Genomic DNA, 25,483 nt, shown 5'->3' on the forward strand with positions numbered 1-25,483 from the left:
CTAAATTACACCAAACTGCAGTGAGATCAATAGATAGGATATAAGCACATGCATATAAGCACATCAGAACAAGGTCTGAATTTAACCCACGTGTTTAAACTAAGCTACTTCATGGCATCTCCAGCAGGCAAGCAGAGTGACTGCTGCAGTCAAGTAGCACACTGACAGTCCAGTCACTAAAATAGTCTCTCAGTAGCATTAACCCCCACCCTCCCATTTTCCACTCCTTCAGTGTCCCTCTCTAAAGTCTTAAGAACAGGCACTCTGATCCCTGCCCCCTCCACACCTGCCACACAGCCCAGACACTACCGCTGAATCCGGCTCAAACTCGTCCTCGGCAAAGCACATCCATTAGGACTATCCCCTGTCTTAAGACTGTTAGCACACCCGGGAATCCATGAGCTCCCGTCTCAGGACCCTCCCCTGTCCCATCTAAATCCACCAGTAAGGCCACACCCACAAGACCACATCCCAAACCATTAACTACCTCCATCGTAGTATGCATTTGCATTACACCAACTATGCTATTGGGTGGAATGGAGACATACTGCTGACTGACTAYCTAGCCCTTTGTGATCACTGCTATGCTTATGCCATGCTATCCCCACCTCTGTGTGCATTAATCCACCACTGTCTTAGTGAGGAGTGTTACTGTACCATACACCCAGCAATACACCAGAGACCTTCACAGCTCAAACACATAGGATAGGAGCCAGCCAGTCTCACGCTACCCCATCTAGCACCCTCCCTCACTCAGCTTCACAGGATTCTCACGCAAAGTCACTGAGGTGGCAGGGAGAACAGGGGGGGTCCTAGTTGATAAAACCATTGGAATTCCTTTGTGATTTATCACTTCTCTTCCCACATGGAGACATGGAGGAAGCATAGCAGCATGATGAAATACCATACATAAATAAGTGATGGCGGAAGAATATATATWTTTTTGATAGCTACATATCAGGATATTATGTTTGCTGATACATCATATCGTTTTGACAAAAACGCAATATTATTTTTGCACTAGTTGGTGTACCTGCACCAAAACTGCAGTATTGTTCCTTCATAGCTTGTTCTCCATGACCGATCAAAACACATTTTCTCATGCTCCCTCTTGGTGAGCAATATGTTTGGAATATCAAATCGCAAAAATAAATTTTTGAATCACAATACATATCGTATCGGCACCCAAGTATCGTGATAATATCGTATTGTGAGGTCCCAGGCAATTCCCATCCTTAATACACAACAAGAGAAGGAAGAAACAGTTACCATTCCAGGGAATCTGCCATTATGTGGGGGATGTGTGAGATTCTCACAAGGCAACATGGAACTACCCTTGCTATTTTACTAGTGTACATCCAATGTTATAGCCAACCTAACCGCTGTCACTGGTGCTGACAGCTACAGTGCTGTGAAAAAGTATTTTCCCCATTTCTGATTTTCTCTATTTGTGCATATTTTTGACACTGAAAACCAGATCGTCAAACAAAACCTAATATTAGATAAAGGGAACCTGAGTGAACGAATACAAATTGGATACTTATTTAATAAAATGTGGGTGTGGGTTTCTGACTATGAACTGTTCATTTCAGCTCCTAACACAACAGGCCTGGACTTTTGACTAGGCCATTCCAAAACTTCTTATCTGTTGCTTTTCTGCCATTCTGATGTAGACCTGCTTGTGTGTTTTGGATCATTGTCTTGCTGCATGACCCAGCTGTGCTTCAGTTTACAGACTTGATGACCTGACATTCTGCTGTAAACACAGACCGTGATCTAAATACATTTTTCCATTGGTAGCACTTGTGGTCTCAACTTAAAGTTAGGCGCACCACATAAAATTTAGGAGCACCAGAAAATATATATTTTTTCAAATTTGATTGAGATGCAGCCTATATGATTTCTAGCTACTTTTGAAGCACATATGAAACTTCAGCACTTCAGTTTATTATAAAAGCTAAGATGTTGAACGAATAACATTGAAATTACCAAGTCATTTGTGAAACATTAGGCTTCTACATTGTGTAAAAGCACTATTTTCCTATTGAGACGCATTACATTCAAAATTGTACACCGTCTCTACAAATGTACATTTGTGATAATGACATGCAAGCGATCCGTCATTCATTCATTGCTATGATCATTGTTCTCCTGAAGAAGCTATCCTTTTTCTTTCTGTGCCCCAAAATGTTTGGATATACTGGTTACCAGGTTGTTAGCTAGCCAATCAGGTAACATGACTAAACAAAGAAATAATAATACATTTGTAAAGCGCTTTTTGATATACAAAAGAAACTCAAAGTGCATACATTTTTTTTGCATAAATGAAGCAATCTTTTATAAATGTGTGCTCTGTTTCTTAAAAAAGTTCCCAATGCAGAATGTGGCTGTGGAATCTGACCTTGTGGCTATAGAATCTAGTGGAAACCAGACGGGAGGAGAGGAAGACAAAGAAGTGAATGAGTTTAGTGGCAAGGGAGACTAAGTTAATTAATCATCTTTTCGGTCACAATCAGCTCAGAAAATAGCACATTTTGCAAGGAAAGCCTACAATTAAAGCTGGAAGCTACCGCTATCGTCTTGCATTGCAAAGTGTGACTTCTAGCCTGTATGGGCATTGATTTGTGAACAGTAATAACAGTTTCTACCATGCCGTGTTGGTTGCATTATTCAAGTTCAACTTTCAGCATGAGTGGGGAGCCAACAATGCAGCCCAGACAGCTCTAGCAATTAATGAGTAAGTGGAGCAGGCACTTCCTTTTATAGCCCGAAGAGCAGCTGCACTGATGGACTTGATAGGCGCAGTCACGCAAGAAACATTTGACAGAAATACCAAATGAACGTAACAAATTCTAGTATCAAACAGTTTTTCCTTTTTTTGACAAAGTACATAGGTTTCTGTATACTGTGCACCACTAATCTTTTTTACTAATTTAGTTACAACACTCCTCTAGTTCACTCACTTGCTCACACACCCCGATTGTAATGATACAGTACAAAGAAATGAGAGCTCTGTTCACAACGGCCTATTTTGTTTTTCATACAGTCATGAGTTAAATTAACTTAGGCTGCAGTGACTACTGACACTTGTCCTATGCTTAGGCTACTCATCACATTAAGAATTGTATTTTATCATTAGACTGCAAATGCTTTATTATAAAGGATAATTTTTTCCCAGCACCCCCTACTCATAAGATCTTCCCGTAGCTATGCATGGAAGGACGGAATAGAATGAATAAATTCAAATAACAATCATTATTTTAATATGTTGGTCACCATTGTATAAAAGTGATAATTCCCTCGAAGCCGTGGTTTGGCCAAAGCTTCTCTGGCATTAAATCACTAATGGATATACCATTGATTCCCCACTATCAACTGAAAACAAGCTATAAAACCCTTTGGATCTCCCSGGTGGAGTGTGTAGCCACATGCCAGCCATGGCCATTTGAAACAATAGCTCTTAAACGATTACACTCAGGAGGATAGAGAAGTGGGTCTTTATGTGAAACAGAATCCCTGAATTAAAAGCCGTATTCTACTCTGCCTGGATATAGATAGATAGATGTGGATGCAGCCTGCATCATGTTGTGGGGGTGCTTTGCTGCAGAAGGGACTGGTGCACTTCACAAAATAGATGGCATCATGAGGGAAAACATTTTGTGGATATATTGAAGCAACATCTCAAGACATAAGTCAGGAAATTAAAGCTTGGTCGCAAATGGGTCTTCCAAATGGACAATGACCCCAAGCATACTTCCATTTTTGTGTCAAAATGGCTTAAGGACAACAAAGTCAAGGTATTGGAGTGGCCATCACAAAGCCCCGACCTCAATCCCATAAATTTGTGGGCAGAACTAAAAAAGCATGTGCGAGCAAGGAAGCCTACAACCTGACTCAGTTACACCAGCTCTGTCAGGAGGAATGGGCCAAAATTCACCCAACTTATTGTGGGAAGCTTGTGGAAGGCTACCCGAAACATTTGACCCAAGTTAAACAATTTAAACGCAATGCTACCAAATACTAATTGAGTGTATGTAAACGTTTGACCCACTGGGAATGTGATGAAAGAAATAAAATCTGAAATAAATCATTCTCTCTACTATTATTCTGACATTTCACATTCTTAAAATAAAGTGGTGATCCTAAATGACCTAAAACAGGGAATTTTTACTGGGATTAAATGTCAGGAATAGTGAAAAACTGAGTTTAAATGTATTTGGCTAAGGTGTACTTCTGACTTCAACTGTACCTATGGGGCTAATAGGGGACAAAGTTAAAGCAAATTTACCGCAGGCATTACGTACCAAATGTATTGTTACTTGAGTGCTGCCAGCTGTGGGCAGGATTGAAATAAAAGGAAAACTGGCGTACACTTCATTCCGTGACACATTCTTTTTCCTAAACTCAATTTAGAAAGAGACTATTACCCAAATTACACTATTTACACAAAAATAAATGCTTGACTCAAATGCCATATAGGCCATTTAACGAGAGAAGGTGGTTTTTTGGTTCAGCTACACTTTAAAATAGGSGTTGCTGGTTTCTTGGCAGTGTGGTGGCAGAAGGATTAGAGAACTAAAATGATAAGAACCTGGCTCGATTAGCTTCATGACCTTAACGTGCCTGGACTGTGTTTACTTGGAACAGTCAGATGATGACTGTACCAAGACATATCTGCCATTGCTACCCTAGCGGTCTGTACAGAGTGCCTGTGTGTGCACAGTGTCTCACTACAGACCCAATACAGCTCTATGCAACAGAAAGAGACCGACCAACAGTCCGACAGACAAACTGCTCTTTGTGTGCTGCTGGAAATAATGACGACCATGTCTTCCTCCAGTCCAAGACGGTTCAGACAGAAGAAACAATACACGCGCTCGCATTCTTAAAACCGCCACGAAGGCCATGTGTGAAAGAGACTTTTGTAAAACTTTTTCTGTTTTGGGCATCTTGTGCTCAGCTGGTTTGGAAACTGTACGAGTGTGAATGCATAGTTTGTATGTAGGGGCGAGGGTCAGCAACAGGTCAAAAAACATCCTACTAAAGTATTTTAGTTTTTAGTCCAAAAATACTAACATCGCCAGGAATTCTGCCTCCAAAACATTTTAGCATTCAGGAAATCTGATCAAGCACTCCAACAAATAGAAAAAAAAGACCTGATCTTGTCTCAATATAGTCAAGGAATTAAGTGATATTGCATTTGAAAGTAACTCTTTTTGGGCCTGATAGTGGTGAATTTGTAGTGTATAAATTATTATAATTATGTTCCGGCTACCCAACCATCCACCCGACAAAAATCGGTCTGCGGTTGTTGCCTACCCCTGGTGTAGGGCAATGTAGCATTTTAGTTTAGCAAACAACACTTCAGGCACTGCTTTTCCACCGTTTAATCAAATAATTAAATTAGGTGCCATTTGCCAAATTAAACCATTAACCTTGGCGTATCATGATAGCGCAATTGCAGCCAAGCCATCACCCGGTAGTTCTTTGAAAGCTCTTTAGTTAAGATCCCTGGCGGACTTCAAAACCACCCAACTGTCATCTGAAGATAAGTGTTTGTCTGGGATCTCAATTACCATAATATTACCCACAGGACAGACAGCTATCTTCTACTTAACACAAACATATTCCTACATTGTCTTGGTTGCGTGCTTAGAGTCGTTGTCCTGTTGGAAGGTGAACCGTTGCCCCAGTCTGAGATCTTGAGCAGGTTTTCATCAAGGATCTCTGTACTTTTCTCCGTTCATCTTACCCTCAATCCTGATTAGTCTCCCAATCCCAACAGCTGAAAAACATCCCCACAGTGTAACGCTGCTACCGCCATGCTTCACCGTAGGGATGGTTCCAGGTTTCTTCCAGGCGTGACACTTAAGCGTTCAGGCCAAAGAGTTCAATCTTGGTTTCATCAGACCATAGAATCTTGTTTCTCATGGTCCAAGACTCCTTTAGGCAAACTTCAAGCCGGCTGTCATGTGCATTTTGGTGGAGTCTTGGTGTTTCCAAACTTCTTCCATTTAAGAATGATGGAGGCCACTGTTCTTGGGGACCTTCAATGCTGCATTGTTGGTACCCTTCCCCAGATCTGTGCCGCGACACAATCCTGCCTCGGAGCGCCACGGACAATTCCTTCAACCTCGTGGCTTGGTTTTTGCTCTGACATGCACTATCAATTGTGGGACCTTATAGACAGGTGTATATCTTTACAAATCATGTCCAATCAATTGAATTTACCACAGGTGCACTGCAATCAAGGATGATTAATGGAAACAGGATGCACCTGAGCACACAGAAACATGCAAAGCAGATTTCTCCACCAAGTCTTTTAAACAGAGGCATCACAACAGAAAACGACTTGAATAATTATTATGAAGTGTGTATGGGGATCAATGACACTCCAGCCAGGAGCATCCAGTGCAGTTCTGTTCAGCAGCCAGACCCCACAGAGGCATGATAAGACGAAAGAACACGCAGATCAGATTCATCTCTCTGCCTGCCTTCCTTATTAATACAATGAATGATTCACTCTCACTATTGTTGATCACATGCCTTACACAAGTCTTACACAAGAGCATGTTGACTGGAGAGAGGGGGAGTAAGGACAAACTGTACAGGCAAGGAGGGGAGAGAAAGGGGAAGTACAAAGGGAACTATGAAAAATGTATTGCATTGCTGTAGAACAGAACAGAATGTCACATGACTAACGCTACACTACTGAAATCTGGAAAGTGTTTTTGAATCTGGGTGCGTCTCCCGCCTACTCCGTGTGTGTGTGTGTGTGTTAGGATGGCGGATATGCTATAGCTTGCATGCAGAATAAGTGACAGAGTTGGCCAGGCGGGTTATAAAATTGAATGTGTGCCCAACTGCGTGTGTGTCCGTGCATAGGTATGTAAGCAAGAGTTGAATCAAGGATCTGTTTGTAGGACAGCCATAGCCCCTGTACATTTGTAGCAGCAGCCTTAGCCCCTGTACCTATGTGGGTCGGTTGGCCCACTTTACTAGCGGTTATGCAACATAACATCTGGCAGAAGATCCTTCTGAATGCTCCACTGGCTCTCTGCTCCTTTAGGTCCCCCCACCCCCATACTCTAATCTCCATTTACTCCCCCTCCATCTCTCTCCTCTATATCCCCCTCTCCATAGCTTTCTTTCCCAATCAGAGACACTCTTCCTGATTCCGATAAGCATTTTGACTGATGCTATCAAGGCTGCTCTACAAAAGCCAATGAAAAGGTGAATGAGGAGATGCACATTTAAAGTCTTCATAAACCACAGTGAGGTAGAGACCAGTTAGTCTGTCTATATTTCGGGGATAGATTTAGGGCCGTTTCCGACCCAAAAAAATGTTGGTCAACAGAGCCAGTTTGTGTATTTTCCCCCCACATATTTTCCACACATTTGAATAAAATCAACTATATGTAGGCTAGAGCTTGTCTGTTGGTTTAAGCACTGCGATTAAAAAAATGAAGACAAATTACTATATCAGATTGATATAGCCTAACCAGAAAAGAAATGTCCAGATGCTTCTCCTCCCGCTGGTCTTCACATTGCCGATACGTAAAAGTCGCCGACATAATGCCAACAAATAAAAAACATTGCAGTCCACAGGTATAAAATATCCTGATAAAAAGAAATATCCTATAAAATCCCATTGACTATGCATGGCCTGTTTGAAACATTGTATCAACAAGTAACTTGGTCTGGCCTAAATCTTGTGCTAGCAAACTTGCCTTTGAGGTGTCTCACTGAAATTTTCTTACTCTTTCAAATGACTACTCAACTTGTTGACTGCTCAATTCACACAGCAGACATTGTGGGCTAGGTTAGGAATGCTGTGTTGCACATGTAGCGCAAAATTTTACGTGCTGTCATTACGTCATGTACCTACTTTATATAGGTCGTTTCAGTTGGCCATTGTGAAAGATTAAAATGTGATGTCACGAGTGATATGCTAACTACATCGCAGGAATCGAAATGGAACTATGAAGATGTGAAATCATGCTTAGCAACGTAGCTACCTTGTTAACTACATCGGCTCTACGAGTCATCAAAATATATAACACCCCTTCAAATGACTGGATTTGGCTATTTCAGCCACACCCGTTGACAGCTGTATAATAAAATCGAGCACAGACATGCAATCTCCATAAACAAACATTGAAAGTCACTGAGCTCTTCAGTAAGGTCAAAGTGGCACCGTCATAGGATGCCACCTATGCAACAAGTTAGTCAAATTTATGCCCTGCTAGAGCTTTCCCGGTCAACTACAAGTGTTGTTATTGTGACGTGAAAATGTCTTGGAGCAACACCAGCTCAGCCGCGTAGGAGGTAAGCCACACAAGCGCACAGAACAAGACGGCCAAGTGCTGAAGAGCATATCCTGGGTTGCGACACTCACTACCGAGTTCCAAACTGCCTCTAGAAACAACATCAGCACAAGAACTGTTCATGAAATGGGTTTCCATAGCAGAGCAGCCACACACAAGCCTAAAAATCGCAATGTCAAGCGTCGGCTGGAGTGATGTAAAGCTCACCACTATTGGACCTTGGATCAGTGGCAACGCGTTCGTTGGAGCTAAGATTTACGCTTTACCAACTGGCAGTCCGACAGACGAATCTGGGTATGGCGGATACCAGGAGATCGTTACCTGCCCCAATGCACAGTGCCAACTGTAAAGTTTGGTGGAGGAGTAATAACGGCCTTGGTCTGTTTTTCGTGGTTCAGGCTAGGCCCCTTGGTTTCAGTTAGAGTTGCACATTCTGGGGAATATTCAGAGGTGGAAACATTGTGGGAATATATAGGAATTAACATAAATATATGCAAATTAATACCATTTAAATGTAGATGTTTTTTGCATTGGATATATTTACCATATCATATGGAGACAGAAACATAAACCTTATCATAACTAGACATAATCATTTGCAATTAAATCCTTCCAATAGAAATAAAAAAACTATTTAGTTATGAATTGAACTTTTAATTAAATGAGTTGACTCTTCACATGGGATGATCTCACTGAACAACAAAAGGGAATATTGAATGATCCCAATGATCCATCGCATCTCGCAAAAGCATTTTCAACATACATCTGTAAAATTACAGTCTAGAAACTGAAGCTTTGGTTGTCTTCCTCTCAGGTCTTCTCCCTGGAACATTGAATGTTCCTGAATGGCCTAGTTACAGTTGACTTAAATCTGCTTGAAAATCTAATGGCAAGAATTGAAAATGGCTGTCTAGCAATGATCAACAACCACCTTGACAGGGCTGGCTATTGTGTATATATATATATATATATATATATATATATATATATATATATATATATATATATATATATACACACACACACACACACAGGGATATACAATATATATATAGTATGCTTTTGGGTAGTAGTTAATTGTCCAATTGCTGCAACTCCCGTACAGACTCGGGAGAGGCAAAGGTCGAGAGCCATGCGCCCTACGAAACATGACCCTGCCAAGCCTTGACACACTGCTCGGTTAACCCAGAAGCCAGCTGCACAAATGTGTTGGAGAAAACACTGTACAACTGGCAACCAGTCTGTGTGCATGCGCCCGGCCCGCCACAAGGAGTCGCTAGAGTGCGATGATACGTAAATCCCAGGCGACCAAACCCTCCGCTAACCCGGACAACGCTGGGCCAATTGTGCGCTGCCTCATGTGTCTCCCGGTCCCGACACAGCCKGGGATCGAACCCGGGTCTGTAGTGACGCCTCAGACCTTAGACCGCTGTGCCACTCCGGAAGCCCCAACAGAGCTCGTTTTAAAAAGAATAGTAGGCAAATATTGTACAATCCCTGTTTCCAAAGCTCTTAGAGACTTACCCAGAAAGACTAAGATTTAAATCGCTGCCAAAAGATTATTTTAACATGTATTGACTCAGGGGGTTGAATACTTATCCAAATATATTATTGCTTTATTTTCCAAGAATTAAAAAAGGTTCTACATTTTCTTTCACTGAGAGTATTGTGTAGATCGTTGACCAAAAAAAGAGAAGACAAATCCATTTTAATCCAACTTTCTAACAAAATGTGGAAAAAGTAAAGGGGCGTGAATACTTTTTAGCAAAATATAACTCAAATTGTATTTAGAATTTAAATGTAATATCTTACGTTGTTCTTTTCTATAACCGTTTTGTACTTCGTCATGTATTTGTACATTTTATGTGGACTCCATAAACAGTAGCTAACAGGGATCTTAATAAACTAAACTGTAAAGGGATAATGTGTTTCTGTAAGGAAGTTATTTACTTTTCCCATGATTCAATTAATATTTCACCAAATATGTATTTTTCTCATCTTATTTTAGTCCAGAAGACAAAGGATCTAGGCATTGAAAATAAAGACCTACATGTAYACCCCAGACCTCCAAAGAGCTATTTTGGGGGAGTGAGGAACATCTGACCAGGGGATGCCAAGAAGAAGCCTAGGCCTAAAAACCTTACTTATGAGACAGGACAACTAGCTACTGCCACATTGTACAACATAAATGTCACTCACTCAGATGACAAGATGGCAAGACTACTGTTACTGCTACCACAGAAAATATCTCAATGGTTGGAAATACTAAGACTGAGTTGGCGGGTTTGATGATCCTTTGTTGTGCATCTCTACAGATTTGAAGAAAAACGGCAATGGTTCAGTTTTCGCCAGCATGCTAGGCTAACTAACACTATAACAGCCCATTGGATGCGACGCCTAGCATTGGGGTGAGTAGCTACCGGAAGTGTTGTTGAAACCAATGGGTTGCTTCACTATTAGCATTTTTTTAAAGTGTCACATACACCAGATAGGTGCATTGAAAGGTGCTGTTTTACAGGGTCGGACATTGTAGTATGGTACTTCTGGAGTAAATTTGGTGCCTTGCTAAAGGACAGAGATTTTTCACCTTACCGCTATGCTACATGCCTGCCCCCTAGCATGCTGACAAAAACAGAAGTTTAATTAAAAACTGAAATACTACTAATCTTCTCAATTCACCTTTCATCATTTCGGGATGATTAGGAGTGCAACAACATATTCCATCCCTAGATTGAGTTAAATTTGCCAAAAGTCCAGACCAGTAAACTGTACCTTTCATTTAATAATAATGTAGAAAGCCATGATAAATTGTAGCAACCTATCAATCTCAAAAAGGAAAAAGACTAATTGTAGACCTACCCGTGTTGCCATGCTGCCGACCCAGTTGGTGGGCAGTGTCAACGAGTGTAACCACCGCCCCTCGCAGATGATGGGTCCAACACCCAATCTGAAGCAGTTCTATTGGCTGGCTCAACATGTCTGTCGCTGAGACTGGTCTCTGGGCGTGCACATAGCGTACAGTGGAGCATGCTTGCATCAGATTGTGCAAGCGAGAGACATCAGACCACAGCGCTGTGACTAGCTTGTCAGTCTACCCCAGTCCCATAACACAAGCATGTAGGTCAGCGGAGCCAAAACCTCATTAGCTGGCATGACTTCACACTACCAACTATGCACACACAAAAACAAACACAAAGGACATGGCAATTACTGTGTATTACGAAAGAGGCCTCATCAGGAAAAGATCACAAACGGATATTTTTGTTTGGTAGCCTGCCTGCTAAACTTGCCAGGGCCTCCCGATAGCAATGGAACTTAGCGTTTTAACGATGCATCTTTCCTACAACGGCCGAATATGTAATATAGTTTCACAAAAAACACCACACAGAGAGAACGTTCACTAAGTGCATCGTTGGGAAAAGCAGCGCTGCTCTCGGATCAGTTTCCCCCATTAAAATCTTACCTTAACATTATAATTTTCACAATACTGATGACGGATCAGCTCCTAGGGAGATCTCACATATGGATGCAAATATTGAGGGGTCTAAATCTAATACTTACCCTATAATAATGCTCTAAATCAAGATTTGGCACAACATTGTGGACATTTCGTTACATATCAAAATATATTGAGGCAAAATTCACAGCGAGTAGCCTAGAATTAGCAAAATTGAACTCAATTAAATGAATAGGAAATGTACTTAAATATTATTTAATTATATAGGCCTATGTAGCCTATTCTTATTTTAATGCAGTCATCTCAGTTCTCATTTGAAGCATATTCATATCCTTTGCTTATTTGTAACAGTTGCAAATACATTGGCAACTTTGTATTTGTTGTCAGCTTCCTTGTGTTTGTGAAGTTATCAGCAGTCAGTGACAGATCTTGAYTCTACGTTTAGCGGATATCTGCATATAAAGGGTTTAAGGAAAAAAATATATCTAACGGCGCACTTAGCTGTTCCACATGTGGTCTGAGGCAGTGGGTAAATAACAAGCGTTTTCAATTGCAACTTTAACAATGGTATCGGTAATTACTCTGACATTTAATGATGCTCCTACATAGGTTCTAACAATACATTTAGCCTTGAGATGGCTCAGCTGACAATTTTTTTTCTTTGCCAGCCAGTGATGAGGACATGCCTAACCAGCAGATCCGATCCACTTGCTTAGAGCTGCACTAGGGTCAGACAGGATTCCTGATTAGATTAAGACTGCAGAACTGGCACAGATATGGCTCTGAAAAACGTACCTCAATCCAGGGATAAGAAATGCATTTTACTACGAATTAACCCAACTGTTACACCAATATGATTGAACAACTGCTAGTTTAAGTAAACTGCTTTTGTTGTCCTCATGCTAGCTAACAGTAGCATTATGGAATGGCACGTGGCTTTGAACAACAAAGGAGCTGATTGGCTGACAATGGATTCAAAAATGGCAGCTGTGGCTTCTGCTACCTAACATGAGGACGAAAAGGACAGTTTTGTGGAAAAATGTCATTCCTTCAATCTTCTCGGTGTAGCAGTTGGGCTRATGGGACAATTCGGAGTACACTGCATTTCTCATCCCTGGATTAACGTACGTTTTCAGAGCCATATCTCACACAGAAATCCTCTCCGACCCTAGTGTAGTTTTATGYAAGGGGTCGGATCTGCTGGCTAAGGACATGCCTTGACAAAAGCACATTCACAAATCAAGCTATTTCTCATTAAAACAGGAATAACTTTCTAGATACTAATTATAGRCTAGGTAAAAGCTGCAAACAGTTAAAACAATTGGTATGCGGTGTAGCACAGTCCATCGACATATTTCAGATTTTTTTTTAATGTACTCGCGCTAACCACTGTCACTGCAGCCAACGACAAATTGTAGATATTCATTCTGCGGTTGTCCACTCACTACAAAGCGSGAATATGCAACATCAATGATTCAATGTAAAACATGTAGGCTACAGTGCGGTAAAACCAGTCTAGATTTAGAATAACTTGCCGACAGAGGTCAGCATATTAAAAATAAAACAGGCAAGCAAGCAACCTCGTGTTAAATGTAACGTTACACATTTCCCAGTAGGCTAGCCTTGGCCTACGACATAACGTTACAGTACAACATCTACCAACAATGACAATACGCTAAATTCGAAAGAAATAAAACCTTACCTGGGGCTTTTGACAGCGGGTGGTGGTAGACATATTTAATGGAAATTCAGAGTTGTGTGGGTACGGTACAGCTTTCGGACAGGTCCCACTCTTTTCTCTCCAATGCGACGGAAGAGAAAACAAGGCGCGACAACGGGGGCGACTCGAGCACGTTCACAAAAGCCAGGGCGAAGTGCCAACAAAGGTAGTGGAAAACTGACGATAGTTCACTCAGGCCGTTTACCATTTGTGGAAAAAATGCAATGTTAGTTCTGGTGTGTCTCCCATAAAACCCAATGCAATAGCAGATGGGTCTGGTCTACTTAGTTCATTGAATCAGAAGTGCGAGTGGGGTGTCCCTCTTCCGTCTCTGGGGCCACCCCCACACGTACCACACGTAGCAATACCCAAGATGGAGCAAGGAGCCAGAGATTCCACCGAACATATAACTGTGGAGCATCCGGTTGGCGTTTCCACACKACCAAATATGATGATGAGAGGAAGCCCAGCGGCCGGCAGTAGGATGTATTTATTAAACTTTTTTCCCCTCACCTTTATTTAACTAGGCAAGTCATTTAAGAACAAATTATTATTTACAATGAAGGCCTACACCGGCCAAACCCTGATGACGCTAGTCCAATTGTGTGCCTCCCTATGCTCTTTTCTTTCATCGATGAAACATTTGATATCAATAGTTTTCTGTTCCACCCAACAAATCTGTTACAAACAGAGTAAACTAGCTTGTAAGATCTCAGTAGCTTGTGCTTGGCTCTGCCCCCCTCGTTGCTTGTTCTGCCCACTATGACTACTTTGTTCCGATTGGAAATGACAGACTGTGGTCTATCTTGGGTTAGTTATAAAAGTCTTTGGTTAAAATAGCCTAGCCTCCCTATAGACAATTACAACTGCAAGATGGGGCAATCAGTTGGGTAAGAGATGGGTTGCGTTCCAGACACAGGAGGTTGGTGGCACCTTCATTCGGGGAGGAAAGACATATGGTAACGGCTGGAGCGGAATGTGTGGAATGATATCAAAAAAAGGGTTCCATTTAGAAAATTGAAAACGACTTTCTGCATTTTAAAGGCCCAATGCAGCTGTAATTTAAAACAAAAATCTCAATATCAAATAATTTCTGGGTAGCAACGATGTACCTTACTATAGTAGTTGTGGTCAAAAATAAATAATCATGTTTTTAAGCAAAAAAAAACTATTTGTCACGTAAGAATGTCCCTAGGACTGTATGTAAGTGATCTGAGTGGGGAGAAGAAGGGCACAAAAGTGGTACATTAATCACAGTGTGAAAAAATCCACCAGAGCAGAAGGGCCTAATGAGAGGGAAATGTAGCCTAACCTGAAAACAAGCTTTTATTGGCAGAGAGGTTTGGAACTGATCTATTATGCATCATACCAACTGTATTTCTGTATTTTGAAAGTTATATATCTTCAAAACTTGATTGCTGACATGCAAAACATTTTAGGACTATATAAACAATGCAATAACGAATCACATACCAAAATATAGTTTTGGGGTTGAATTTTCTTTAATGCTGAGTGTCAAGCAGAGTGGCATCATGTCCAATTCTCAACTAGGCATTGAACCCCAACCTTTAAATCTCGGGGTGTACTTTTTAACCACAAGGCCAAGGCAGTTATTTAAAAATATATAGGCCATTATAATTTCTGCATACTTTCTATCAAGTTTTATACATTCAATAAGGGATGCACCAATTTGAATATTGAGGGCCAATACCAATATCCTATTTCCTTTTTCATTTTATGGCTTTTCTAGCACAGATAGAAATTGCAATCACGTTTATTCGTAGGCTAATAAGAAAAAATGCAAAATTATTTGATTACATTTTTTTTATATGCATCCAAAAGGATTTGGAAAGTTCACGAAAACATTAGGGAAGATCATCAGGTAGGATATCTGCCTTTGTAGAAACGTGGTCGGAGTTTATATCTGTGCTAGAAAAGCCATGAAATTAAAAAGGCAACATGAATGGCGCCGGAGGAGATGCCTGCCGTATTACGGTCTCCTAACCAATTGTGCTATTGTGTGTGTCTTTTTGTGTTATTTGTAACTTATTTTGTTCATAATGTTTCTGCCACTTTCTCTTATGACCGAAAAGAGCTTCTGGATATCAGGACAGCGAYTACTCACCTCGTACTGAACGAAGATTTTTTCTTTAATGAGTCGGACGCGAAGGATTTACTTCAGACACTCGACAAGGCCCAAATCCCTGTCATTCGCATGAGAAAGAGATGGAGATATCGAGGACATAGGTTTGGGTGCCTTGTAAGGATCCGACGGCAAGTGGGTAATCTGCCTCTACCATCAGTCCTATTAGCCAACGTACAATCATTGAATAACAAAATAGACAAGCTACGATCATGAAAATCCTACCAACGGGACATTAAAACTAATAGTTTATGAGTCGTGGCTGAACGATGACACGGAAAACATACAGGGTTTACGCTGCATCAGCAAGATAGAACAGCTGCCTCCGGTAAGACAAGGTGTGGCAGTCTGTGTATAACAGCTGGTGCATGAAATCTAATATTAAGGAAGTCTTGTGGTTTTTCTCTGAGGTAGAGTATCTCATGATAAGCTGTAGACCACACTATTTACCAAGAGTTTTCATCTATATTTTTCATAGCTGTCTATTTACCACCACAAACCGATGCTGGCACTAAGACCGTACTCAATGTACTGTATAAGGCCATAAGCAAACAGGAAAACGCTCATCTAGAGGCGGCGCCGTTTCACCTCATTTCTACCAGCATGTTAAATGTGCAACCGGGGGAAAAAACACTCCAGACCACCTTTACTCCACACACAGAGATGCATACAAAGTTCTCCCTCGCCCTCCATTTGGCAAATCTGACCATAATACTATCCTCCTGATTCCCGGTTACAAACCACAAAACTAAAGCAGGAAGCCGCAGAGACTCGTTCAATAAAGAAGTGGTCAGATGACACAGATGCTAAGCTACAGGACTGTTTAGCACAGACTGGAATATGTTCTGGGATTCTTCCAATGGCATTGAGGAGTACACCACATCAATTCATCAGTGCATCGATGACATAGTCCCCACAGTGACGGTACGTACATACCCCAACCAGAAGATATGGATAACAGGCAACGTCCACACTGAGCTAAAGAGCAGAGCTGCCGCTTTCAAGGACAGTGACTCTAACCCGGACGCTTATAAGAAATGCCTCTATGGCCTCTGACGGAACATCAAACAAGCGTCAATACAGGACAAAGATTGAAATGTGCCCTCAATGCTCATCACTAAACTAGGGACCCTGGGACAAAACACCTCCCTCTGCAACTGGATCCTGGAATTCCTGAGGCTGGGTAGGTAACAACACATCTGCCACTTTGATCCTCAACACGTGTACCCCTTAGGGGGGCGTGCTCAGTCCCCGCCTGTACTCCCTGTTCACCCATGACTATATGGCAAGGCACGACTCCAACACCATCATTAAATTTGCTGACGACACAACAGTGGTAGGCCTGATCACCGACAACAATGAGACAGCCTATAGGGAGGAGGTCAGAGACCTGGCCGTGTGGTGCCAGAATAACAACCTCTCCCTCAACGTGATCATGACAAAGAAGATGATTGTGGACTACAGGAAAAGGAAGACCGAGCACTCCATTCTCATCAATGGGGCTGTAGTGGAGCAGGTTGAGAGCTTCCAGTTCCTTGGTGTCCACATCACCAACAAACTATCATGGTCCAAACACACCAAGACAGTCGTTAAGAGGGCACAACAAAGCCTATTCCCCCTCACAAGACAGAAAAGATTTGGCATGGATCCTCAGATCCTCAGAAAGTTCTACAGCTGCACCATCGAGAGCATCCTGACTGGTTGCATCACTGCCTGGTATGGCAACTGCACGGCCTCCGACCGCAAGGCACTACAKAGGGTAGTGCGTACGGCCCAGTACATCACTGGGGCCAAGCTTCCTGCCATCCAGGACCTATATACCAGGCGGTGTCAGAGGAAGGCCCTAAAACTTGTCAACGACTCCAGCCACCCTAGTCATAGACTGTTCTCTCTCCTACCGCACGGCATGGGGTACCGGATCGCCAAATCTAGGTCCAAAAGGCTTCTTAACAGATTCTACCCCCAAGCCATAAGACTCCTGAACAGCTAATCAAATGGCTACCCAAAGTATTTGCTTTGTTCCCCCACCCCCTCTTTTACGCTGCTAGTAGCGTTATCTATGCATAATCAAATTAACTCTATTACCCCAATTATCTTGACTAACCGTTTCAGTGTACAAAATAACTGTAAACTAAGATGACATGAAAATAAAAAATKATATTATCCACTGGACACAGACGTCAGTTTAACGTCTAGTTTTGATTTACATTTGATTGAGTTGACAACTAATGTGAAATCAACAAAATGTAAACCATGTAATTGGATTTAGATTMAAAGTTGTGGGAAAAAACATCCTGAAATCCCTTTACATTGATGACATTTTGCAAATCCAAGTAGTTTTCCATATTGATTCAATGTCATGTCATAAAATAGATAATTTTTTTTGTGGAAAGAAGGGTGATTCAACCAGTTTGTGCTCAGTGGGTCTTATGTGACACAGCAATTCATAATGCTGCACCCATCCTCTTACCTTTGCACTGCTGGGTCTGCTGAGTCTGAGCACCAGCTGAAAAGATGGATAAATCTTTCGGGGGAGAGAGGTGGGCAAGAGGAAAGATTGATAAACATACTGAGGGAATTCATGCTCACTTCACAATCTGAACTTCTCCTTATCATCTTGTTCTCTCTCTCTCTCTCTCTCTCTCTCTCTCTCTCTCTCTCTCTCTCTCTCTCTCTCTCTCTCTCTCTCTCACCTTTGCATTTTGCTGGCTGGAGCTTTTCCTTCTCTTGGTTTATGATGTCTCTCTCAGCTGTATTTCCATCATGTTGGAGTTGTGTACACGCTTTCTTTTCCAAAACCATAATTAGTAAAGTTGCAGTTGAAAATGCTGCCTCAGACCACTCGTAGTACAGCTAAGTGCTTTGTTAAATGCTTTTTTGCCCTTCCGCATCACTTTCTACGTAGAAGATTTCCCCTAAACATAGAAACAAGATGTTTGTCTGTCTCTTTGTGACTGACATAACTTTGGCACGAAGTTGACTACAAATAAACATTTGCCAATGTCTTGACAATTCAACAAGCGAAATTCAGTAGGCTACATAGGCCTGTATTTCAATCATATTGAAATCAATTTAATTTTCAGTCAATTGACTTCTATTTGTAGACTACACGGTCTGTAATTTTTGCCTCAATATATATTTCATGATGTTTAACTACATGTGCCAAATKAATCTGTGATTTAGTGCATTATTATAGGGTAAGCATCAGAATAAGCCACCTCAATATTTTACAGCCGTAAGGTCTAGGAGCTGATCCGTCATCAGTATTGTGGAATAATTCTAATGTTAAGGTAAGATTTGAATGGAGAAATCTGATCACAGAGCAGCCCTGCCTTTCTTTCAATCAGTATCGACACCTACTCCAACGATGCACTTAGTGAACGTTCTCTCTGCGTGGTGTTTAGTTGAAACGCATGTGACATCTTCGGCCGTTATAAGAAAGCTGCATCACTTAAACACTAGTAAGCTTCAGTTCCATCGCTATCGGGAAACCGGGCTTTGGTCTTTACCTTTACACTTTGCTGGCTGGTCCTCCTGAGGGTTCAGAGTCTTTGACTCAGCTGCAGCAACCAAGGAGACATCTAACAAGAAATAGGAAAATTAAGGACATTAATACCAACAGGGGGGGAGGCGGGTGCAGTTGTATAACACTTTCAATGTACAAAAGAACTGTAAACTAAGATGACCTTTGCACTGGGTCTGTTTGACCTCAGCACCAGCCAAGATGGAGGAATCTGGAGGAGAGGGAGGTGGTATACAGACAGTGTAAGTGAAAGTGTTGAAGCTACCCTCACATATCACACTTTATTCTCTGTCTATCCCCTTTTTACCATTGAGCTTTGCTAGTTGATCCTTGTCAGGGCCCTGAATCTTAACCTCCTCAGCAACAGAGATGGAGTAGTCTGACATTTGAAAAAAATGGTGTGTGAAAATGTGGATGAAAAGGTAAGTGTTAATGATATCATGGGAGTTTCCTACAATTACAAAATATTAGTGATGATTTTCACATGCTGTCAAACAAGATCAGCATTCCTCATTGTAATTCCACTGACTGCCTTCTTACCTCCGCACATTGCTGGTTGGTCTGTTTCCTCATCAATCTCAAAATCAGCTGCAATTTCCTCAGTCTCACTGTCACTCTCTGACCAGTCAATGTCCAGGTCCTTTTCACTTTTGACCTTTGCTGCCTGGTCTGTCTGAGTGTCGTTAGTCTTTCCTTCAATTTCTAGTTGATCCTTGTCTGGGCCCTGAGTTTTAACCATTGCCGCTGCGAAAATTGAAAAATCTGAAAGAGATGACAAAGGTGTGAAAAGGTAAGTGTCATTGATATCAGTGGAGTTCACTACATTTAATGACAGATCAGTGATAATTTACATATGCTGTCAAACAACTGTATTTTTTTTTTACCTTTGCACGTTTCCGTTTGGTCTTCCTGAGGATGCTGAGTCTCCCTCTGCTCCAGCAAGTACCCTGTCCTCCTTCTTCTCCTCCTGACTCTCTAACTGTCCTTTGTCCTTTTGGTCATCCTTTTCTTTCTCTTGGTTGGATTTGACACTCTCACTGTCATTGCTATCTGACCCCTTTCCAGGAGCTAAAGTGAGCTCGTCAGATTCTGTCGCTCCATTGGTTTTGTATGTCTCTGTGTCTTGGCTTTGACCCTCTTTTCTCTCACCCTCCTCTCTCTTTGTGTTGCTTTGGGTTGTTTTGTCTTTCTCAAYGTTGTTGTCCGTATTGTCTTTGTCAACCATGCCTTTCTTCATGTTTGGTTTCCCACTCTTATCATCATCACATTCACTTCTTATCACATTTCTTCCTGTTCTCTCATCACTCTCAATATCTGTCTTATCTTCAACCTCCTCCTCCTCATTCGTTTCCTCTATTTCTTCACTAATGTCCTCAGTGTCACTGTCGATTATTTCCTCAATCTCGCTGTAGTCACTCTCTGACCAGTCTATATCACCTGCCAGGTCATTTTGAACTTTGACTTTTGCTGGTTGATCATTCTGACAGTAATTTGTAGCTGCCTTCTCCTCAACAAGCATATTTTTATGTCCATCCTTTTGTTTCATCTCAGTGAAACCATCATCATCATCACTACTGTTACATTTTTCCTCAGTCAGGAGTGCTTCCATCGTTTCATTCTTCTCTTTGTCTGTCTTCTTTTGGTGTGTTTTGGCACTTTTACTGTCATCACCATCTGAACATTTTGCATCACTTCTGTGTTTCTTCCCATCACTCTTGGGGTCATCATTCTGGTCGCCATCCCTCTCTTCATGCTTTGGGTTGATTTCCTCGATCACAGATGTGTCACTATGTTGCCGTACACCTACACTGTTGTCTTTCTTCTCATCTGCACTGTTTTCCTTCTCAACCTTTTTGGATGTTTTGACAATTGCAGTATCACAGTCCTCATGCTTTCTTTCCTCTTCTCTTTTTCTCATATCTTTTCTAATCTGAGTAATTTTTCTTCTTCACGATTGGCTGATCCGCCAATATGACCGTTGGACATGACTCCAACAAGTTCACCAGGAAAGATCAGCCAATGAAGTGGAAGTCCCACCCAGTTGACGACATTGAAATGGTGGAAGCCCTCAATGGCACTACCCATGCTAATACGAACTTTTAGCCTCTATCATTCTCCTTTGGGAGCAAAGCGTATCCACATGGGGACGTATGGAATGTGCTTACATTTGACATTTGAGTAACTTAGCAGATGCGACTTACAGGAGCAATTGGAGTTAAATGCCTTGCTCAAGGGTACATCGACAAAGATTTCATCTAGTCGGCGCAGGGATTTGAACCAGCAACCTCTCGGTTATTGGCTCAACGCCCCTAACAGCTAGGCTACCTGCCGGCACTGTTTAACTCGGTATGGTCTGTTGAATTAAATGTGGCAGTAGGCCTACCACCCCTGAAACCAGACCTAAATGGAAATGGACTCTACTAAAAGCCTTTTGGATATTCAAAGCATCTTATTGTGGTGAATTCAAAAGCATAGGCTACACTAGAGATATGAGAGAAGATAGCGGGTTCACGCTCCTTATGGTCAATGATAGGCCACGTAGAATCTATAGGAATCCACGGACAATTGTCGTCAACCAATCCAAACAATTTAGATTTCCAAGTCAGGAAATCAACAATATAACATGTTTGATGCAAATTTTTATATTTAATAACTTATCTAAAAATATTACGGAATTCTATGATTTTTATCCCACAGTCTGACAGCAGTCTCTGTTTATTATTTATTAATACCCTTGAACCACCCCCCAGTAGCTCGAACAGTATCACCTTTGCAGTTTAGTCGATCACTATCACAGATTGAGTTGCAGTCTTGTCTGCAGCCTAATTCTGTAGTAGACCCTGTGCCATTCAGATTCTCTCATTCTAACAACGGACAGGACAGCCTCACCAAAAGCAAACACAYCCATCACTTTCACTGTCAAGGGATAGAGGAAGGCCTAGCACGGGTCTTCCACAATGTAGTTCCTGGCACATGTTTCCATCAGATGTTGTAATGTTTCAAACAGTCCAATGCAAACCCATCCATATTTGTATAAAGATGAACGGTTGTTACGGATCGTATTCTGTGTGTATCCTGTGTGTTTCTTTTCTCTCCTTCTCCCCTACTCACAGGTGACAATATCATTCCCAATCAGTCATCAATCAGTGCTATCAGAAGACACCTGCTCCTTTTCTCCTACCCAATCACATTCCCTTTCCCTTGGTTTAAAAACCCTGTCAGTTGTTTTCTCTGGAGCTTGATCTCTTTGTGTAGCAATCTCTCTGTAAATGCCATATGGCTGTAATCTCTTGTGTGGTTTAGCATTACATGTCACTTTGTCCGCACCTGTGAGTATTGTTTTTGGTTATGGTGTTTGTTGATGATGGGAAAAGGGGGTAACCAGACAGGTCCGCCATGGGCATAACATTTATTTAAGTCATTTAGCAGAGCTCTTATCCAGAGCGACTTACAAGTTGGTGCATTCACCTTATATGATATCCAGTGGAACAACCACTTTAACAATAGTGCATTAACTTTTTAAGGGGGGGGGGTTAGAAGGATTACTTTATCCTATCTAGGTATTCCTTAAGAGGTGGGTTTCAGGTGTTTCGGAGGTGGTGATTGACTCCGCTGACTGGCGTCGTGGGGGAGTTTGTTCCACCATTGGGGTGCCAGAGCAGCGAACAGTTTTGACTGGCTGGCGGGAGCTGATCTTCTCAGAGGTAGGGAGGCGAGCAGGCCAGAGGTGGATTAACGCAGTGCCCTTGTTTGGGTGTAGGGCCTGATCAGAGCCTGAAGGTACGGAGGTGCCGTTCCCTCACAGCTCCGTAGGCAGTAGGCACACACATGGTCTTGTAGCGGATGCGAGCTTCAACTGGAAGCCAGTGGAGAGAGCGGAGGAGCGGGGTGACGTGAGAGAACTTGGGAAGGTTGAACACCAGAGCGGGCTGCGGCGTTCTGGATGAGTTGTAGGGGTTAATGGCACGGGCAGGGAGCCCAGCCAACAGCGAGTTGCAGTAATCCAGAGGGGAGATGACAAGTGCCTGGATTAGGCATGCGGCCGCTTCCTGTGTGAGGCAGGGTCGTACTCTGCGAATGTTGTAGAGCATGAACCTACAGGAACGGGTCCCAGATCACGCAGGATCACGCAAGGTTCTTAGCACACATGGAGTTGTCAACCGTGATGGCGAGATCATGGAACGGGCAGTCCTTCCCCGGGAGGAAGAGCAGCTCCGTCTTGCAGGGTTCAGCTGAGGTGGTGATCCGTCATCCACACTGATATCTGCCAGACATGCAGTGCGATTCGCCACCTGGTTATCAGAAAGGGGGAAGGAGAAGATTAATTGTGTGTCGTCTGCAATAGCAATGATAGGAGAGACCATGTGAGGATATGAAGAGCCAAGTGACTGGTGTATAGCGAGAATAGGAGGGCCTAGAACAGAGCCCTGGGGACACCAGTGGTGAGAGCGGTGGTGCGGAGACAGATTCTCGCCACGCCACCTGGTAGGAGCGACTGTCAGGTAGGACGCAATCCAAGCGTGGGCCGCGCCGGAGATGCCAACTCGGGAGGGTGGAGAAGAGGATCTGATGGTTCACAGTATCAAAGGCAGCCGATAGGTTAGAGGATGAGAGCAGAGGAGAGAGAGTTAGCTTTAGCAGTGCGGAGCGCCTCCGTGACACAGAGAAGAGCAGTCTCAGTTGAATGACTAGTCTTGAAACCTGACTGATTTGGATCAAGAAGGTCATTCTGAGAGAGAGAGAGCAGGAGAGCTGGCCAAGGACGGCACGTTCAAGAGTTTTGGAGAGAAAAGAAAGGGATACTAGTCTGTAGTTGTTGACATCGGAGGGATCGAGTGTAGGTTTTTTCAGAAGGGGTGCAACTCTCGCTCTCTTGAAGGCGGAAGGGACGTAGCCAGCGGTCAAGGATGAGTTGATGAGCGAGGTGAGGTAAGCGAGAAGGTCTCCGGAAATGGTCTGGAGAAGAGAGGAGGGGATAGGGTCAAGCGGGCAGGTTGTTGGGCGGCCGGCCMTCACAAGACGCGAGATTTCATCTGGAGAGAGAGGGGAGAAAGAGGTCAAAGCACAGGGTAGGGCAGTGTGAGCAGAACCAGCGGATTGAAGTGTCTTTGAACGGGGTATGGTAGTAGGTGCCAAGCAGGTGCACCGATTTGTGTCAAGAACTGCAATCCTGCTGTGTTTTTCACATTCAACAGTTACCTGTGTGTATCAAGGATGGTCCACCACTCAAAGGACATCCAGCCAACTTGACATAACTGCATTGGAGTCAACATTGGCCAGCATCCCTGTGGAACACTTTCAACACCTTGTAGAGTCCTCCCCCAGCAAATTGAGGCTGTTCTGAGGGCAAAWGGGGGTTGCAACTCAATATTAGAAAGGTGTTCTTAATTGTTGGTATACTCAGTGTACATACACAGGTTTAGGAGAGGTGCAGGAGGCTGCCACACTGGGCGCTGCTGTTGTGGGGGATTAAGTGCCTTGCTCAAGAGCACAACGGCAGGATATGGCATCTAGGATTTCACACCAGCAACCCTCCGGTTACTAGCTCACTTCTTTGCGTCTGACCCGGGATTCGAACTGGTAACCCGCTGGCTCACCTCTTTTACCGCTAGGCTACTAGCTGAAGCTTACACAAAAATGGGGGAATCAGTAAGATTTTACTATTGGAAAGGATGTATCAGTTTAAATCACCACAAACATAAAAGTATTTTGGGCCACAAATGAAAGCAATTTATTAGTGTAAAATATATTTTGAGTCATATTGAGTCATTTCACGGGACATGCTTTTTCACAAAACTGGATCTCGGGAGCGCGTATAACGTGGTGCGTATCTGGGAGGGAGATGAGTGGAAGACAGCGTTTAGTACCATTCTGAGTACCTCCTCATGCCGTACGGCTTGAAGAATGCTCCAGCAGCCCTGACACACATGTGCAACTCCCGACTGAAGAAGGGGTGGACATGGGTCGGAGCGTCGGAGATGCAACCGCTCCTCTCTGTCTTTCTGCCTCTCTCTGCTGCATGTAGTCCAACCAGACCGAGAATTGATGATGTAAATCAAATGTTATCAAGTGTTAATCAAATGGTATGCTGCTGGGGCAGTACTGTTGATATTTAAACTAAGGTGCTCAGGCACAGGTAGACCCCTATCTGTACCACAAGGTTTCTTTCCATTTTTAGGACTACAAACTGGCAAGCTCTATGGCCACAACCATCTGTGACAATCTAAAGAGAGAACGAATGCTTGAGTACAAAAACTGTGGGTACATTAGAGACCATTAGAGGCCATTTTCTCTGGCACGCTCATATTCTGTT

At 42.7% G+C, this 25,483-nt stretch overlaps 2 protein-coding genes across 2 annotated transcripts in view; both read right to left on the minus strand.

Moving 5' to 3' along the window:
• Positions 1-13,809, minus strand: part of LOC111971401 (influenza virus NS1A-binding protein homolog A) — a 33,939-nt gene extending 20,130 nt beyond the window's left edge. The window contains exon 1 of the mRNA XM_023998160.2: positions 13,487-13,809. The gene's annotated coding sequence lies outside the window, so the exon portion shown is untranslated. The remainder of the gene's footprint in view (positions 1-13,486) is intronic.
• A 5,670-nt stretch (positions 13,810-19,479) lies between these two features.
• LOC139028543 (uncharacterized) lies at positions 19,480-20,731 on the minus strand. The gene is made up of 3 exons (XM_070446254.1): positions 20,055-20,731; positions 19,711-19,932; positions 19,480-19,549 (listed from the first exon to the last, which is right to left on the minus strand). Exons 1-2 carry the CDS (start codon positions 20,714-20,716, stop codon positions 19,902-19,904), a joined length of 693 nt encoding a protein of 230 aa, XP_070302355.1. The 5' UTR covers positions 20,717-20,731; the 3' UTR covers positions 19,480-19,549; positions 19,711-19,901.
• Between the last annotated feature and the right edge of the window lie 4,752 nt (positions 20,732-25,483).

Source organism: Salvelinus sp. IW2-2015, linkage group LG13 (genome assembly GCF_002910315.2).
Source record: "Salvelinus sp. IW2-2015 linkage group LG13, ASM291031v2, whole genome shotgun sequence".
Classification (NCBI taxonomy): domain Eukaryota; kingdom Metazoa; phylum Chordata; class Actinopteri; order Salmoniformes; family Salmonidae; genus Salvelinus; species Salvelinus sp. IW2-2015.